We start from the raw sequence: 19,781 nt of genomic DNA on the forward strand, positions 1-19,781 counted from the left end.
CAAGTGCATAAATTCACAAGAAGCTTAATTTACACGCAGCTCATCGAAAGAGAGAGAGAAAGTGAGAGACTCACGCGTGTCTATCTGCTCTGTGTTTGAGCTGCCTGTCCTGTAGTTACGCGCCTGAGTTACGATAGCAGTAGCATCAGTCCTCGTGTGAAGTCTGACAAGTATAAAGAAATGCAACTACTTAAGTATAGTACACTCACATCTACTTCTACTTTTACTTTCCTTAGCAACTAACAATATGTGTAATATGCTACGTTATTTAGCACATTCTTCAGTTCATAGCAGCACAGAGTGGATTTAACGCCATAAGCAGAGCACAAGGTGATATCTGCATCTTTGCCATGATTTGTTGTAAATACAGCTTACATAATATGATGCGGGAGCAATACAAGACTGTAAAACGTTTGGTCTGCGTTCACCCCTCGTCACACGGTTAACTACAGTTAACAAGACATTTATCATGTGGATTTGTGACAGTTGTTGTCACTATGAATTATAAATGTTGCAGATCAATCGATTAATGTGATATTAATTTAAATAACTTGACTTTAATCTGCATATTCTTTCTGAATTGTGTGTTTTAGTAATATAAACAGTATGTGGTGCCAGGAGAGTGGCTATGTACAGTATTATCTATTTATATATATCCTCATTGGAGACTGAGCCCCCCTAACATTGAAAACCTAGAATCGCCCCTGGCAAACCCATTCACACCTTCCCCCCTCTACACCCCTGTCTTTCTCCCTGGGGGTCTCTGAAACTGCCAGTCAGCTGTGGACAAAACTGACTAGATCCATGCCTTTGCTACCCAGTCTGTAATTAACATTCTAGGTCTTACTGAGACATGTATCTGTCCAGAGGACTCAGCCACACCCGATGTGCTCTGTTCAAACAACTCCTCTTACTCTCCCAGCCAATAATAACTGGAAATATACCACACCAATTTAAGTCTGCAGTGACAACTCATTTGAATAACACACATTTTTAGCTAAGAGATGATGGTACAGGGTAATATCACCTGTCAAATGGCTATTTACCGTAATAATTCTCCCAGTCCAGCATTACCGAAAGTGTCATTTTAGGTGTGCCTCCTGCCCTCCAACTCTGCAACATTTTGCACTAGCCACCGCTGGTAAAACATATTGCATTCACTGCTCATCATCAGGATGTTTATTTTTATCTTATTGATCTGGATATTCAATGTCTCTGTAACCTGATTCTCTCTGTTACAGCTAGATAAAGAGTTCTGGTGCTGATCTCCCATGAGGATGATAAATGAACACCCAACTGAACAACATTTTGTAGATCTAAAAACATTGAGGAGGCTTCAAAATAATATTGTTTCAGTTAGCAACACTATTTGATCTGACACACCTTTTAGTCACACCTGGTGACAAAATGTACTGGCCATTAAAGATTGCGTATCACAGGCAGTTTCTGTCAATGTCATATTAATCTTGAGTGCCTACTCAGTAGTATTGCATACGTCGTATCTTCAAAGACTATAGTTTGATCAGAAAACGATTATTTCCGAAAAAACACGAGCTGCTAGAGGTGGGACTAGTGGGATGGAACTACCGTCAGAATTGCTTGCATGGATGTTTTTTTTCCTTTAAATTATTTTGCAGTGTTGCCAATAATAATCCAACAGTTTTCGTTTATTCATAGTTTTAGTTTATAATGTTGAAGGACATTTGTTGTACAGTACATTCTTTCAGAAGTCAGTTATAGGCCTAATATAGGCTATTCAAGAAGGGAGAGGGCTCTATTTTTGTTTGAATTTTAGCCTACTTGTTTTTCTCAATTTTATTTTAAGTTATATTGTATTATATTGAAAATCAAGACAAAATATAAAAAGCACATATTGACCATTCAGTTTATGGTCCAAAGAGGTCATATACTAAAGTTTACCTTAATTTAATCATTGAGTAGGTAGGCGAATGTAAGCGTTGATTTTTCGACTCCAGTAAATATCTGTTTTTTGTCTTTTGAATTGTCTCAACACCCAGACTCTACCTTTACAGAATTTTTATTATCTGGTCTCACACCCAGCTTTAATCCCAGTGTCGAATGTCTTTCTTCACAGAGCTTCATTTGCACTAATCTCCAGTCCACTCTCGCTGAACCCAACAAAGTTTATCGTTTAATTAAAAACTATGGTGATTCAGGCTTCATGACCTGCCCCTTTTCTAATCCTTCTTTCAATCATTTTTCACATCGGTCCAATCACGGTAGTTTTCAGCATTTTCTGGTAAAAAAGTGTAATAATGGATCTCTTATCTCTGCAAGCATTTATTCCACTTGAAGAATTTTCTCTTCATTACCATGAGATTGATCAAGGCATAACCCTGATTAAAAAAGCAGGTCGCTGCGCTTAGCTGGCCAAAGTCTACATTACATCCGTCCTGATTTTTGGCATTTATTTGGCATGTGTTGGAACAAAAACTAACTTCCGGATGCAGGAGCAATACAAAAATCTTCGACCTGCTATCTGAATCTATCTGCTGAATTATTTCCAATAACTATTCAATCCCCTACATCATCCACTTACTAGAGTCTTTTTAATAGTCTCGCCTCCTGATTCTATCCCAACTAGCGGTTGACTGACGACTATTATGTAAAAAGTTGCGTGGATGTCGACTAGTCGAGGACGTCATTAATAAATAAAATAAGAGCTAGGAAATTGTTTGCAACGAGATGTTGTGGTTGTGGGCAGTAAGATACTTGTGTGCGGGCTGTGGGAGGATGGCAGAACTCCCGCAAAATACCTTTTAAAGTTATAGTATTCAAATAAAGTATTTCATCTATTGCATAAGAGCAACAAGAACTAAACTTAAAAAAATGTTGTCCGAAAATTGTCGGTGGTAATGGGGCTATGCAGTAAAAGAACAGCAGGTGGATCTCTACAACAGCCCAATGTTACTTCAGATCTGGGGTCTCATATATAAAAGAGTGCGTAGAATTCTAACTAAAAATAAACGTACGCCTGAAATAGCTGAAATTGCCGATTGAGATCAAAGATTGAGATTTATAAAACCTTGTGCATGCACACCTGCACGCCATTTTACCTTTATTATTTTACAGCCTTCCTGATAATGTGCGCACATGAAAAAATCTCACCGACTGCTTTTACACCCCCACATTACATCTTTTAAGACAGTGGTCACCAACCCTGCTCCTTGAGATCGACCGTCCTTCAGACTGTAGCTCCACACCTGTTACAGCACAAATGTCTATAATTATCAAGCAAACCTGAACACCTTGATTAGATAATTCAGGTGTGTTTAATTGGGGTTAGAGCTGAAATCTTCAGGAGAGTCGATCTCCAGGAGCAGCATTGGTGACCACTGATTTAAGGCATATTTAAATCACCTAATGAACGTCCATGCATATTAAATTGAGCTGGCAATTAGTTCTTTATGCTTAAAATGACAGCAAAGGAAACCCAGACCAAGGAAAGAAATTTCACAGACACAGAAACAGTGGTATTTGTGAGTTAGGTAGACTGAAGAAAATGTATGTTGTTTGTGGCTACACAGCAGTGGCATAGTTCACAAAATAATGTGTGGAGTGGCAACATCAAGGCTGCAGTGGATCCCTTAAGCTCAAACAACAGGACGGTTCCCGAAATAAAAAAGAAGTCGTCCGATCTAGCGGTTGGGGCCAAAAAAAGGCTTGCCTGTCACTGTCAGAGTGTGTCTGCAACTGGAGGGGTCAGGACATGCCTAAGCTGTCCCCACTGGAGACACGGATGGCTTCCATTATACGAGAACCCAGTGTGTCAAACTGAGGTGAACAAAATGCCGCTGAAACCTGGGCGGGTGCCTGGCGAACTGGATCGCGTAGCCGAAACGGATCGTCCTCACTAGCCACCTGGACGGGCTGGGGAGCTGTAACCAAAATCCGAGCCTGTGTCATGCTGTGATAGCCCAGGGAGGAAGAAAGCTCTTTTACTGAGAACTTGGGCGCCAGGCCAAGCGAACTTTCTCTGTGTCGTGCATCTGCACAATGTTCAGCCATAGGTGTCTTTCCTGGACCACCAGAGTGGACATTGTCCGACCCCGATTTATTTTACAATGTGGAGGGGATGGGGGTGCTGTGAGGGGCTTACAGAATACATTTTGCCTGGGGCCTCCAATGTTTAGAACCGGCCCTGATCTCACCCACGTTTTGTAGACGACATCTACCTGACACTCGTTTCTGGATTCAGAAACACCTCAAGTCTGTTCTGCTCCAATCTAGTATCCCAGCGAAAAATTTCTCCAGTCATTCCATTCGAATAGGAGCAGCAACCAGAGCCACAAAAAAGGCCTCTCCTAACAGCCAATTCAAGCACTCAGCCACTGGTCATTAGAAGCCTTTAAAAACTACATTTGGTCAGACTGCTCTCATATTAAGGAAGCTCACCAAACCCCCATCGGTCGAACCCGTTCACGCCAGTACGCTCCAGCCGTACCCACTCCCGCAGGAGCCTTCATCTTCATTTTCCCACTGCTGCAGCAGTGCCATCTCCCAGAGGAGCCTTTTTGTCTATTTCCCGTTACTGCATCAGTGCCCGCTCTCGCATGAGCCGCAGCAGTGTCTTTACCGCATATCTCTTTTCAGATGCCGTAGCCGCAACCGCGGGAACCATGCTCTATTCCAGATGCTACTGTAATACCCACTCCTGTAAGCCTATTTTAAAATGTCTTCACTGCCACACTAAAGTCTCTATCTTCCTTAATTTCAGAATTTTCTAAGGCTGGTTTCGCGGGAGGCAAAACTTATTTTCAGGCACCTCAGCAGTGACCCCACTCCGACAATGGCTACCACCTTATCGCCTAAACTATGCTATTTTGGGAGGTCATCAATGCTCAGCTCTGCTGTCCCGCGTTAGTTTAATACCAAGCTCAGAGCAATCTCCCCATTCAGGGGGGAGTACTAGGAGTTCGGGCAAAAATACAGATCTCTAAGCCCTCTCCTCGGACAGCATGCCAAATTCCCCAACTATTCTCCCACCCAATTTATTTGCTTAGGTGAACTTGTGAAATTATGTCTGGAGCACCAGGAGTCTTGGTGGGACGCTGCTAATGTGGGCAGCCTCCGGAACAGAATGGACAGAATGTTCTTTACATGCCATAGGATTTTATGTAGAAAACAGTAATCACAAAAATACTCAGATAAAGGCTCACATATGATCAACTATGGACGATGTGAGAACATCCTGTTACATCCTAAATTTGCTTTTTTGTAACATTTATACGTGACATTTAGTGGAATGTCCCCGAAAATCATATAAGCAACCTTGAACTGCACATAAACAAAATATGACATATGAGGAATGTCCCTATTGTTCTGAAAAAATTCTGGATTGTTGTCACCTTAAATAACTTTCAGGAAACTTTCTGCAAGGTTGTGAATGGGTGTTAAATTGTGCCTGGACCGTTCGGGAGAAACCCCCATCACATAGACTGAGCGTCTCGCCCTTGTGTCTTCTGTCTTGTGCTGGTTCATAGTGGTTGTGTGGTGGGTCCATGTGTCTTGTTAGTTTAGTTGAGTCTAGTCAAGTTATTTTGTATTGTATTTAAGTGTCTCCTTGTCCTGTCAAGTTTAGTTTAGTCATTCCATGTTCCTGTGTCATTGTCATGTTTTGTTCTGTTACCCCCACGTGGGTCTTTGTTTTATTGTTTATTAAAGTCGGTTAACCCCTTACCCGCTGTCTGTGCCTGGGTCCTCTCTCCGTGTCTCACCATCCGCGATCAAGACAGAATGAACCAGCCAAAACTAGGACCCAGCAGACAGAGGGGTCGTTGCGGCAGCGGTCGAGGCCGCCGGTTTTCCCTCCAGCCGCTGGAATCCTGTGGCCGCAAAATATCCCCAGCCGGGCTTTTCTGCCCAGTGGAGTTGGGCATTCCCGCCCGGAGGAGCTGTGCATTCCCGCCCGGAGGAGCTGGGCATTCCCGCCTGGTGGAGCCAGCCATTCCAGCCCGGTGCATGCGGCCATTACAGCCCCGTGCATGCCTGTCCATGTCTGCCGGCTATCCAGTTTGTGTCAGCCGGTTATCCAGGTCGGTGCAGCCGGGAATTCCCGCCCGGTGGAGCCGGGTATTTTCGCCCGGTGGAGCTGGGTATCCCGCCCGGTGCAGCCGGCCATTCCAGCCCGGTCTACCCAGTTCGTGTCTGCCGACGCTACCCAGTTCGTGTCTGCCGGTGCTACCCAGTTCGTGTCTGCCGGTGCTACCCAGTCCATGTCTGCCTCTGTTTGGACTTCCCCTGTTTGGACTCTTGTGTGCCCCTTCCCTTGGACTTCCACGTTTGGTTTATTGTATTGTATGTTGCCTTGTTGTTGCCGTTGTCACAGTCTGTCTTGTCTTGTTTGTGCCTTGAGGAGCATCAGGTTGCTGCTCCTTAAGGAGGGGCTTCAGTCATGATTCTGCTGCATCATGTCATGTTTCTCTTGGTTTAGTGGCAGGATCATGACAGAATCTCATGTTTTATGTGGAGAGAGGCAGTTATGGCCCTTATGGCCTTTCATACACTCTCTCCGGTCTTGTCTCTGTTCCCATCCTCTCGTTACCTCGTTATTGATTCATGCCTAAGTCGAGTTGAGTCGAGTCTAGTCAAGTTATTTTGTATTGTATTTAAGTGTCTCCTGGTCCTGTCAAGTTTAGCTTAGTCATTCCATGTACCTGTGTCATTGTCATGTTTTGTTCTGTTACCCCCACGTGGGTCTTTGTTTTATTGTTTATTAAAGTCTGTTAACCCCTTACCCGCTGTCTGTGTCCTGGGTCCTCTCACCACCCGCGATCATGACAATTTACTAGAATAATTTAACGTGTTATTAACACCACATAGTGTGTTTTACCTTTTTGTGTTTTTCGGTTTCTATTTTCTCCTGTAAAGCTGCTTTGGAACAATGCACATTGTGAAAAGCACTATATAAATATAATTGAATTGAATTGAATGGGCCCCATGAATGATTTATAGAAAGCGTTGTGATATCAATGAACCAAGCACAAATCAAACAGTGTAAAATCAAGCAAACTGTTCGTTATTTTCATTGGTGGAGTATAAAGCTGATAGACTCGTCGTGACAGCGTTTAGTTTGCGAGCGTGTCCTCTCATATTGTAGAAGTTGGCTTCATGGGATTTACAGACAGACATTCATCTTGAACGAACATGGTGGAGGAGCAACAAGAGGAAGGTGCAGAAGGACGTTCGTTAGTTCCTCAAAGAAGCGATCGCTGCATGGGGTTTGCTGGAGGACACATTTATATTTATTTCAACGAACAACACAGCAAATCTGATTAGGACAGCATCTGTGAATAACAAGACGACGTTACACTGCTTTCATTATAGACTGCATTAAGCTATCGTTGTTGCCGTAAGTTGTGTTAAAATTTTTCCTTAAATCGTGTAACTATTTGACTATTTAAAAATGCACTTTTTCTGATTACAGTGACACCCAGGGCCATACAGTACAATCATGTTATTTATTCTGCCAAAATTACAGAGTTTTTTAAGCTAAAGAAAAACAAGCAGAATTTGACCGGTCAAATGTTATTACAATTAAATGTATGTGGACTCAGTCCCAGAGGAATTAGTCAGTACTTACTAAATAGCTCTTAATAATCTTATCTGTGATTAAATTAATTTGTGATTTAATCTGTGCATTAAAGATTCAATTTGATTTAGTCATTTTCTATTCAAATATGTATAAAGCACAGCAAACGATTAATAAACCTCACTGTACATCACAAGCAGATATTTTATTTTGATGCTGAAGTAAATTACATAAAGACTTACACAATATAGTAGATTTAACGCAAATATTTATTGACAGAGATGAATAAACATTCTTGTCTTACCACAAGAATTTGTTTTTATTGCCTTTTTATGTGTTTAGGTCCCACCCCGAGAACCACTGCAAGAAAAAACTGAGGAGGATGCTGAAGCTGGATGCACTCTAAAGAAAGAGATGACATTAGGAAGCTACTTCCAGTGTAGCCTGTGAGCTGCAGCCTTACTTACAGTCATGCAATCTGGAGAGTGAGGGGACCCACTAAAATGATGCAACAAACATGAAAAAAGTGGCAAAGAAATACTCGTGCATACCAGCCACAAGTTCTCCTTCAGAGAGGGCTTTTAGGACAGTTGGAGATGCTTGCGGTCTTCCCTGAAGCCTGATCAAGTTGACAGGCTTGTGTTTGTCATCAAAAATGAATTGCATTCTTGTAGGCATATCATAGCAGAGTAATAACAAGAATGGTTTGTTTTTCAAATTACCGTTTTATTGTAATTTGACTTTGTTGTTACCATTTAAACCATGTAAAAGAAGCAGAGTTAAAAAAAACATTGTCAGAAGCCTCAATATAGTAACTAAAAGTATTTATGTTCTGACATAAGTTTAAGTTCTGTTTAAACCCTAATGTTTTATGGCTGTTAAGTGCAATAAAAAGGTTCTTAACTAAAAGAATAATCGTCATTATTAATTGAGATTACATTTTTGAGCAAAATAATCATGATTATCATTTTCCTGTTATTGTGCAGCCCTACTACGCATATAGAATAACCATTTTATAAAAGCAATTAAGCCCCGCGAAAAAGTGGCTTACAAGTGCATTTTATAAATGCTAGGGGGGTTTTTACTATGTTTTACCTATCGCGTCGGTAGATATAGGCGGGCACTGATTCTGGTCCGTCCATGTGGTTTCCATAACATGTATAGAATATATTTTAAGAATCAATGCCTCTCTCCACTCTTTCATGTCTGAAATCTTGCGGACCAGTAGCCTGATACACTAATATCTCAGTTCCCTTTCTGTCGGTCTCCCAACATTGTGTTGACACTGACAGAATGGGGTTTGACTTGAGAATCTATCATCTCTCATTATGCTTTTGAAAAGGTCAATGAACTATTAATGTAGATTCTCTTGCTATCACAGATTAGTGCTCGTGGAGAATATTCCAGAAGATGTTTCCATTCCCTATAAAGGCACAATTCCACTGAATGCTGGTCTTCATGAACTTTTAGACCAAGCACGTCGATTCGTCGAGATTGTGTCACCAAGGTGGGCTCTTAACTCAAGCAAGAATGAGTTTCTCCTTCCTCAAGCCAAACAGGTAATGGCAAACGCAGAAACATATTTATTTATGCCATTTACATAATTGTAGAAAATCTGCACATTAAACACTTAATAAAACAAAGAGAGCATATTGTTCCCAATTTACTGTCACTGCATTTAACTGAAACTGCTCTTTCTGTGATCCTCAGGGTGAGATCTTATTTCATCGACTGACACTATTGAAGTCCCGATCAGTCAGATTACGGGTGGTCAGTGGAATATCAGATTCCTCAGAACTAAACATTCTCGAAGAGCACGGTTAGTATGTGACAGTGTTTGTTTAATTTCTTTGTCATAAATGAGACGTTGTTTGAACTCATGTCTTTGGTCTATAGCCAAAATCAGAAAGGCACAGAAATTGAAAAACAGTTTGTTAACAAATGCATTTACAAACACATTTCGAAATCTACAGGAAACACAACACTAAACACTAAAGATATTAGACAGTCTAAACATTATCAGTCAGGGGAATGCCGGTTTAAAATCAAAACAGGAATGGTCACTGATCAGGAGATCGGGAAATGTCTTTCAACAATCACAGTATGGGCTTCCTGCAAGAGGCAGTGCAAATTCATCATTTACTTATTTCCTAGACTCGCTCTCTCCAAAATGATGGTTTTGCCCCCCATCCCCCCTCTTTGGCGGGGTCTACCTGTTCAATGCTGTGACCATCTCAGCTGAAGCTCCCATCACTTGCTGTGACTCTCCCTGTAGAACGACTAAACTCGCTCATGTTGCAGTTCGCAGGAGTGCTCTTGCTCGACTGTTGGCAGGGTCTACCCCTCCGATGCCATGAGCATCTCAGCCAAAGCTCCTGTTGGACCAGGGGTCTCAAAATGTAGGGGGCCAGGGACCCCTTAAAGGGGAAACAATTTTCAAAGGACCTTGTAACATATACATGTTCAACTTCTTTCTTTCTTTTATTGATTGACATTGAGACATACAGATCTACTGTAATGCAAGGATCAGATTTAACCAAACATTCAATTAAGGACATAACAGTAACGCTGTTATTCTGTGGATATGATGTTGCACTCTGTCTGAGACCTTTGTGCACACGCTTTGGATGTGTCTGTAAGCATGAATAGGAGTGAGCTCCCGCACTTTATCTCTCTTAAAGGGATACTTCAGCCATGAAACTAAATTTCAATATGGTTTAGCATCCTGAATGAATATGACTTTTTTCTTGAAGAATAATGCAGTTGATGTTATAATACCACCTTTTACTTCCAAGCGGTAAAATGGGGGACAATTTTTGGAAGCTCCAAGAAGTGCACCCATCGAGGGCTCGACGCAGCTTTGTTTAAGAGAAATATCCATATTGACAATGCTATTAACGATAATGTCTAACTTGCATTATCCCTGCGCATGAACCAAAGGCTTGTTCCTGTGACGGACGCAGCAGTTTTCATTTTGATCCAATAGGATACAGTCTCCTCTGTGAGGGAGCTTTCGTCCTCTGTGAGGGAGCTTTCAGTAAACACATATCCTTCGTATTAGGAAGGTCCACCTTTCAGAAAACGTACAAGATTTAAAGATAATATTATATGTTTAATTGTTGTTTGCATTGGGTTTGCAAGAGGTGGGCTCACTTTTTTTATGAAAACCTCAAATTCGACTAAAATCTTCATTTTCACTTCATTTGCCTGTAGCTCAAGCATTCCAGCTCACCACATTCTGAGTTATAAAGTAAGGTATCATCAGTTTAGGACTACAAAACATTCCATGTTTTCTGATAATGTCCCCAAAGATATAAGCATCAAATTACCAATTTACAAAAAAAAATGTTATCATTTGAATGAACAATGAAGACACCATTTAAATGTGCATTTCTGAAGTTTGTGTTTGGTATGGCTGACAAAATGGCAGTAATCCAAAACATAATGAATTATTATTAAACCCTAATGGAACAAAACAGGTTCAGCCCATTTCAGCTGAAATTGCAGAATCTTTCCATTCACATCCATGTGTTTACTCCTTACACATATCTTCATCAACACACACATAAGAGTTACATTTGTTGTAGAGAATCAATCTTCTCAGTGCAGGAATAAAATGGGACCTATTTTAACAATTTAAGCCCATGGTCTAAAGCACAGGGTGCAAATGCACTTAAGGCATGTCTGCATTCACTTTTGCTAGTTTAAAGATGGGAAAAATTTGTCGTTTTCATTTGTAATATTTGGGATGTTTATGTCCTGCTGCGTGTCCCTCTGTGTGTAATAAGCAGTGTACTTGCGTTGTAACCCCGTCTTTTGTGCATATTACTAATGCGCTCTATAAATAACCCAAAAATAGTGCACCATTGACTTTAGACCAGGTTTCAGCTGGTCAGTGGTGCAGACTATTTCAGCAGCCTTAAAATAGCAACGCATCAACAATGTTCATGAACATGCCTCATTTTCAGACCAGCATGCCCATGGGCGTACACATGGCTGCCAATACATTTGCTTTTCACACAACATGGCGCATGACGTGAAAAAGACGAGGGCTGAAACTAGAAAAAAGCACTTGCTTGGCACTTCATTGTGCTGGGTGTATGATAGGGCCCAAAGATTCCAAAAGTGCCAAAAGGTCAAACTGTATTCACTCGAGCCAACAAAGTGTGATGTCCAAAGATCGTCTGACAAATGCACATCTGACACCAATGTTTATACAAAACTTACAAGCCGTTTACTTCATCACATCAGGTTTTACCACGATGTCACCTTATTTTACTAGCCGAACTGGGAAAGGAAGGAATGTACTTTACGCTTAAAAAGTCCTTTAAACTACATACATATTGTGAAGTAAACAATCGGCTCAGTGTAACTCAGTGTACGTGTATTGCTTGCTTGTAAGTAGAAAAGCCATATATAAAATATAAGAAATTCTCCCATATCTTGCATTATCATTTCATTGTAAAGGTATCACATTGTAATTATTGTTGGGTGTATCAAGTGTCAAACTAGTCCCTCTCTGTGTTTTATTAGACTTTAGCCACCATTCCTTGTGTAGTTACACAGTAGCCACATAGTACGTGCATGTAGAACAGAACTGCACATTTAAGTGCTGCACCATCAATAAAATAACAGTGATTTAAATGACATATTATAATGAAAAAGATCCTAAAAGAGCAGGTGGTTTCTGTTTGTTTAACAGTGTCTTGTCTGACATTGTCCTTAATTTTAATTTTAAAATATTTCAAAATGTTTTGAAATGGTCATTCTGATGTTTTCCGTTCATGAGTATAGATTTGTAACAGAGGCCAGCTAGTGTGAGAGCTGTACAGGTAAACCTCTCTCTCCACCGAGAGGTGCCCGAGCAACAGATGCTAGGGGATGTAGCCTTTAGTCTCCTCATTAGAGCGCCATATTTGGAGAGGGTGCGAGTAAGACCTGTTACAGTGGTGCAGTGACCTGGATGGGAGTGAGCAGTGGGGGTGTGAGTGTAACGGCGACCTGCAAGTGTGAGAACTGTGCAGGTAAACCTCACTCCCAGACCTCAAGGTGGTCATGGCATTGAACCTCTCACACAAGATATAAACATGCAGAAAGAATGTTAGACAAGCTGTGTAGTGTACTTTTTTAAGCCTTGATGATCTATAGAGCTATGAGTTTTATCGCTTAGCTCTTTCTTGTAGCAGAACTGTACAGCAGAATTTTAGCTCTCTCTTTAGCACATAAATATATATATATTAAAACACAGGCAACCGAATGTTGTAAACAATACAATTATTGACAATTTTGTCCACCGTTTCTCCCTCGATGTACAATGTATACTGTGATTCCAAGTCGTTTTGTTGAGCTAACCCTGAGCCTGACTGTGTGTTCTTTCAGGTGCTGAAGTGCACTTTGTGAATATGACAGTGCTCACAAAAGGTCAGATGAACTCTTCATTCTGGGTAGTGGACAGAAAGCACATGTACATTGGAAGTGCTGGCATGGACTGGAGATCATTCTCTACGGTACATATTTATAGAGACAGCAATAGTTTGACTGTTGTGTCCCCTTTCAAGCCGCATGTCACAATCCGCAGTTTTATGATTAGCTTACACAAAAGCATGTCATATATTTAATAGATATTTGTATACAGTACATGTGGTTAGAACACAGGAAAACTGAAATTAGCACAAAGACCTCTGATAACAAAACAAGGGCAAGGGCTTACATTCACAAGAGGTATAACAAAAACACTTATACTTAGAATAATATATGGCAAAAGAAACATACAAAGTAAGTGAAAGATGAACAAAGTCCTTCCGTGTTTAGCTGGGACAACTTGTCGACACTTTGTCGTGATTTATTAAGTTGACACATTAAAGGACTATTTCGTTTTTGTCCACTCCAGCCATGATGGCGATACGTGGAAAGCTACAATGGATTCTACAATATACTACTTTTTTTATGTTGCTGCGATGCTTCGTGTCAGGTGTGGTACACGTGGCAGCACATAAATCAGAATGCTGTACAACTGCAACCCTATAAATCACATAATACGGCCTGTATTCTGGTATTGTGTGAAAAGATTTAATAAAGAATCCACATATCGCTGTCACAGTTGGTTAGGAAACTCTAAATATAAAGAAAATATTCCTTTTTTAATGTGTTGCCACATCAAATCGCATCCATTAACACAATCGATTACGCCACGCGTCATTCCATTCCTAATTTCATCATTGGGCTGGAAGTGAGATTTCCCTTTTTTAACAGATGAAGGAGTTTGGGCTCATCATTTATAACTGTAGCTGTCTGGTGATGGATCTGCACAGAATATTCAGCCTCTACAGACAACTGCAATACAAGGAGTTTGTGCCATCGATATGGTCCAAGAAACTGACTGCACTGTATAACAAAGACAAGAGTCTCCAGCTGTTCCTAAATGACACCAAATCAAAAGCATACATTTCTGTGAGTGACTTTTTTATTAAATCAACATAAACAAAAAGCTTTGATTCCAATAGAAGAGGAAAGATATGTTAGTAGAAGAAATCCTTCTTTAATTGGTTTATTGTACTGATGGTTTACTGAGTGTTTTCAGAGGCGATTCTATGATTTCTTCCACGGGGGTCACAAGTGGCACCACAATTAAAACAGAGGGTCCAATAATGTGGGGTTTTATATGTACATATTTAAATCTTTATAGTCCAATAAGCTTTAAAAGAAGAAATAAACAGTGATACCCTTTTCACTTTTAATTGCATTTATTCACTTTTGTGAATAGGAACGATTAAATTTGTTAAATTATTTAGCATCCTGGGCATTTCACGAAAACGTACACAAAGCGACAAATTACATAAATCAATCCTTCAAAAATCTATTGTCAAAACAGAAGACCAGTCTTACAGAAATAAAAAAACACTATATAAACTGTATTTGTATGTGTCGCGATACCTGTCTGTGTCACATTTACATTTATGCATTTGGCAGATACTTTTATCCATTTACTTACAGATGAGGAAACATTGGAAGCAATTATAACAACATAGGCAACAAAATACATAAGTGCATCAAACTAGTCCATTAAAGCCTAGCACAGTATACAAAGCTCAGAATAGTGAGGTTAGTAAGTGATTTTTTATTTTTATTTTTTTTAAAGAAGGAAAGGGAAGAAAATTAGGAAAAATCAATCAGCGACGTGTTGACGGAAGAGATGCGTTTTTAGGCGTTTTTTAAAGATGGCAACCGAGTCTGCTGATCTTGTAGCAGCTGGTAGATCATTCCACCAATGTGGAACAGATCCAGAGAAGGTACAGGAGAGTGACTTTTTTCCTTTTTGGGATGGTACCACTAGTCGTTGTTCCTTTGCAGACCGCAGTGATCTGGCAGGAACATAGATCTGCATTAGCGAGTGGAGATACGATGGTGCAGATCCGGTGTTGGTCTTGTAGGCCAGGAGCAAAGCTTTGAACTCTATGCGGGCGGCAACAGGGAGCCAGTGTAACCTGATGAAGAGCGGAGTTACATGCGCTCTCTTCAGTTCATTGAAGACCACTCTTGCCGCCGCATTCTGGATCATCTGGAGAGGTTTGATTGTGCAAGCAGGAAGTCCAGCCAGAAGCGTATTGCAATAATCCAGTTTGGACAGGACAAGAGCCTGGACTAGGACTTGCGTAGAGTGCTCCGATAGGAAAGGTCTAATTTTCCTAATGTTGTAGAGGATGAATCTACAGGACCGGGTGGTGCTGGCAACATGACTTGTGAGGTTAAGCCGATCATCGATTACCACTCCCAGGTTTCTGGCTGTGCTGGACGGTGTAATCGTTGATGAGCCTAGTTGAATGGCAAGGTTGAGGTGAATCTTTGGGTTGGCTGGGATCACAAGCAGTTCTGTTTTTGCAAGGTTAAGCTGCAGGTGATGATCCTTCATCCAAAGCGAGATGTCACTCAGGCATGCCGCGATGCGAGCAGCGACCGTCGGATCGTCCGGTTGAAATGACAAGTAGAGTTGTGTGTCGTCGGCATAGCAGTGATAGGAGAAGCCATGCTTCTGAATGACCGAGCCGAGGGATGTCATGTAAATGGAGAAGAGTAGCGGTCCAAGCACTGAGCCCTGTGGCACCCCCGTGTTGAGCTGTTGAGACGCGGAGACCTCATCTCTCCAGGATACTCTGAATGACCTACCCGAGAGGTAGGACTCAAACCATTGCAACGCCATTCCAGAGACACCCATAGCACTGAGAGAAGCCAGGAGGATGTGATGATTGACAGTGTCAAAGGCAGCAGACAGATCCAGTAGGATGAGCACAGATGACATGGATGCTGCTTTTGCCAGTCTCAGGGCTTCGATGACTGAGAGCAGTGCAGTCTCTGTGGAATGACCGGTCTTGAACCCAGACTGATTGCTGTCCAGGAGGTTGTTTTGCATGAGAAAGTAGGAGAGCTGATTGAACACAACTCGCTCCAGGGCTTTGGCGATGAAGGGAAGAAGGGAGACAGGCCTGTAGTTTTCTAGCAGTGTAGGGTCCAGGGTGGGTTTCTTTAGAAGCGGTGTGATGCGGGCCTCTTTGAACGCTGTGGGAAATGTCCCAGTGGTGAGCGAAGAGTTGATGATGTGGGTCAGAGCAGGCACAACCGTTGGAGAGATGGCCTGGAGGAGATGGGTGGGGATGGGATCCAGTGTGCAGGTGGTAGGGTGGTTGGAGCCAATGACCTTTGAGACATCAGCTTTATTTGATTTGATTCAATTTATTGTCATTACACACATACAAGTACAGTGCAACGAAATGTATTCAGACAGAGTAGAAAAGGCGGGGAGCACACACGTGTCAGGGATGTGGGCGGGTTCGACAGATGGTGGCGTAGAGAACTGGCTGCTGATGACAGTAGTTTTCTTTACGAAGAACGATGCAAAATCAGCAGCTGTTAACTCCGATGAAGGTGCAGGAGCAGGCGGACAGAGGAGAGCAGAGAAGGTTTTGAAGAGCGTTCGAGAGTCCGGAGAGTTGCAGATCCTCGAGTGGTAGTAATCTGTTTTTGCAGAGGTGACATCTACAGAGAAAGAAGAGAGAAGAGATTGGTAGAGAGAGAGGTCTGCAGGGTCTTTTGACTTGCGCCATTTTCTCTCAGCTGACCGGAGGCTGGCGCGATGCTCACGCAGGACATCCGATAACCAGGGAGCCGACGGGGATGGACGGGCTGGTCCAGATGCAAGGGGGCATAGGTTGTCCAAGCAGGATGAAAGCGTGGAACACAGGGTGTCTGTGGCATTGTCTGTATCTAAAAGAGAGAGCTCATCAGAGGGGGGGAGTGCAGAGAAGACAGCAGAGGAAAAACAGGAGGGAGGGAGAGACCGCAGGTTGCGTCGGAAGGTGACCATCGGTAAGACATCTGCGATATCCGGAGCAGTGAGGTCGAGGTCGAGGGTGACGAAGAGTGATCAGACATGTGCAGCGGGGTGACCTGAGACTGATGAGTGGAGCAGTACCTTGTGAAGATCAGATCTATATGGTTTCCAGACTTGTGGGTTGCTGATGTGGAAACCTGCTCGAGGAGAAATGACTGCGGTCAGGTTGATGAAGTCAGCAGCCTGTGGTTTTCCAATGTGGATGTTGAAGTCACCTAGTACCACCAGGGGAGTACCATCCTCAGGGAAGGATGAAAGAAGCACATCCAGCTCCTCCAAGAAATGTCCAAGCTGACCTGGGGGACGATATATAACTACAAAATTACTTTTAACAGGGTGGGTGATAGTAACAGCATGAAACTCGAAGGAGCTGTTGTCACACAAGGGTGTTAGCTGATTGAATTTCCAGTCTTTGGGGATGAGTAGACCGGTGCCTCCACCCCTTCCTGTGATGCGAGGGCTATGGGAGAAAGTGTGGTTATGGGAGAGGGCAGCGGGAGTGGCAGAGTCCTCTGGTTTGATCCATGTTTCTGTAAGTGCTACAATGGAAAGACCAGAATGTTTAACAAAAGCTGTAATGAAATCAGCTTTGTTCACAGCAGATTGGCAGTTCCACAATCCTATTGGGAAAGTAGAAGGGGCAGTTGCTAGCAGTGATACATTGTGAAGGTTATTAGCATTGCGTCGCCTTCGGCATGCGGCAGATGATTTACGTAAAGAGACTATCCAAAGAGACTTTCATAGTATTGTCCTATACATTTGTTCCTAAGTATGTGCAATCCCCTGGGATCGAACCCATGACCTTGGCGTTGTTAGAGCCATGCTCTTACCACTGAGCTACAGGAAAGCCATTTTTGACTGTCTTATATTGCCTCGCCTTGGTTGTGTGCACCTGCAATAAAACACACTAAAACACAACATAAAGTCCAAGCCTGGTCCTCTCTCGCACTTCCCTGTTGTCGCTCCTCTCTTATGAGAGATGCAATACCGGGTCTCGTTATCATTCACATTACCCGCCTTGCGCCGTTCCCCCACGGCGCTCGCCACATACCCCTTCACCCCTCGCAGGCTGGAGGTAGGGACAGCCGAGACGAGAGAAAAGGAGACGGAAGCACAAGGAGCAATTTTTATGCACTGTGTATCATAATGTATTTCACGAGTTCTTTTGCCCTGTCTTTTCAAATTTTTTAGGCTTTAAATTTGGGTAAAATACAGAGCTCGTCAACTGTCCTTTTTTGCACAGCTGTACAACAGTGGCTGAGAGGCAGGTCTAAATTGATTTGCCATCATACACAACAATGAAGAAGTTAATATTGCTGGTTATTGCATTTTTATAACAGTCTAATCAGTTCTACTCATATTCTTTAAAATAATACACTAGTAACATGTAACTCTCATGGATATTCCAAATCACATCAGAGAATGAAGTCTAGAGGATTCCAGCATTCCTAGATATGTAATTTGCGTAGCTGTAGTGCAGAGGAGGAGGAGGAGATTATGCTAATTATTAAAGAGTTTGCACGCGCGCCCTGTTTACGAGTGATTGGAATTCATTAACATACACACATTTCATTATCAAATCTGATGTTTATGAAGTATTTGTGAATCTGAAAGAAAGATTTCAGGAAGGCCCACTGGAAAAATGTACACATATATTTATGAACGGTTCATGAATGAGGTAAAGCTCAAAATTCTGAAGAGGGTGCTTCGCAAGCGTACGCCCAGCCGCCATCGATCTCACTCAAGACCCGGTCCGACACAGGTTCGACGCCCATGTGAAAAAGTCTGGAAGCAGCCCAATCGCAGCTCTGCTGATGTCTGCCAGAGAGGCGCTCTGAGCCTGAGCCCACGAGTAGGCTGCACCCTGCACGGAGTGAGCATCACTACAGTGGGGAGGGGCCTGAGATCGGTAAGCCGAGGGATGGCGTCCACGATCCAGTGCGCCGGTCTCTGTTTGGAGACAGCCTCTCTGCTATCCCCTGACACAGACACAGAGCTGCTCAGAGCGAGAGCTCTGTGTTCGAACCGAGTAGAGGCGCAGGGCGCGTACTGGACACGACAGGGAAAGGGTTGGGACTTCTTCCCAGGGGGAGCGCTTGTAGGTTCGAACGCCACCTGATGGTTGACGTACGCTAGGGCAGCTATGCTGTCTGCAGCATGTGGTGGTGCCAAATGAGAGGCAGGGGCGTCTACATCGCAAGGCAAGCTGTCAGCAACTCCAGGCAATTGAATTGCCACTGCAGGTGGGGGCCCGTCCAGCGCCCCAACACTGCGTACCCATTGCACACCACAGTGACATGTGCACGCTGCAGTAGAATTTGCTCTTTTAGAAATATGCTCTTTGAAGATACCTCCGACCAGCTACTTAAACACCCAGGGGAATCGTAGAAAGATCCAGTAGGAAGAATCGAAGATCTCTCAGCATAAGCCTCGCAGGTTCCAAAGAACAAAAGGGTGAATCAATGGGCCACCATCTTCCCTTTTATACCCGTATGAACGTGCAGAGTCTGCCGTGCCGTCCCATTTGCCAAGTTCATTGGCCTTTTCAAAGTAGAATCGGAGATGATAGGTTCTCAAGTCAAACCCCATTCTGTCACAATGTCGAGAGACCGACAGAAGAATCTAACAAAAAGTAAAGAAAAGTGTATAACTCTGTGTAGAGAGCTACGCGAGAGTATCGTGCGTAACATCCATGTGCGCACTTCATATCACCCCATGCAGTCCGACATTTATCCCATTACAACAGGACACGCTTTACAGTGACATAACCCAAATATACAAAGACTGAGCCCAACCCCCTACATAAACAAACGTCCCAGATTAGGTAGTATTAACTCATTTCAT

The 19,781-nt window shown here is 42.7% G+C and overlaps 1 protein-coding gene across 1 annotated transcript in view; it reads left to right on the forward strand.

Moving 5' to 3' along the window:
• LOC306904141 (inactive phospholipase D5) overlaps positions 1-19,781 on the forward strand; it is a 43,160-nt gene that overhangs the window by 18,359 nt on the left and 5,020 nt on the right. The window contains exons 3-6 of the mRNA XM_079473851.1: positions 8,934-9,111; positions 9,263-9,371; positions 12,932-13,059; positions 13,805-14,002. Of these exons, the coding sequence (XP_079329977.1) occupies positions 8,934-9,111; positions 9,263-9,371; positions 12,932-13,059; positions 13,805-14,002 (613 nt within the window). The remainder of the gene's footprint in view (positions 1-8,933; positions 9,112-9,262; positions 9,372-12,931; positions 13,060-13,804; positions 14,003-19,781) is intronic.

Source organism: Barbatula barbatula, assembly GCF_947034865.1.
Source record: "Barbatula barbatula genome assembly, chromosome: 14".
NCBI lineage: Eukaryota > Metazoa > Chordata > Actinopteri > Cypriniformes > Nemacheilidae > Barbatula > Barbatula barbatula.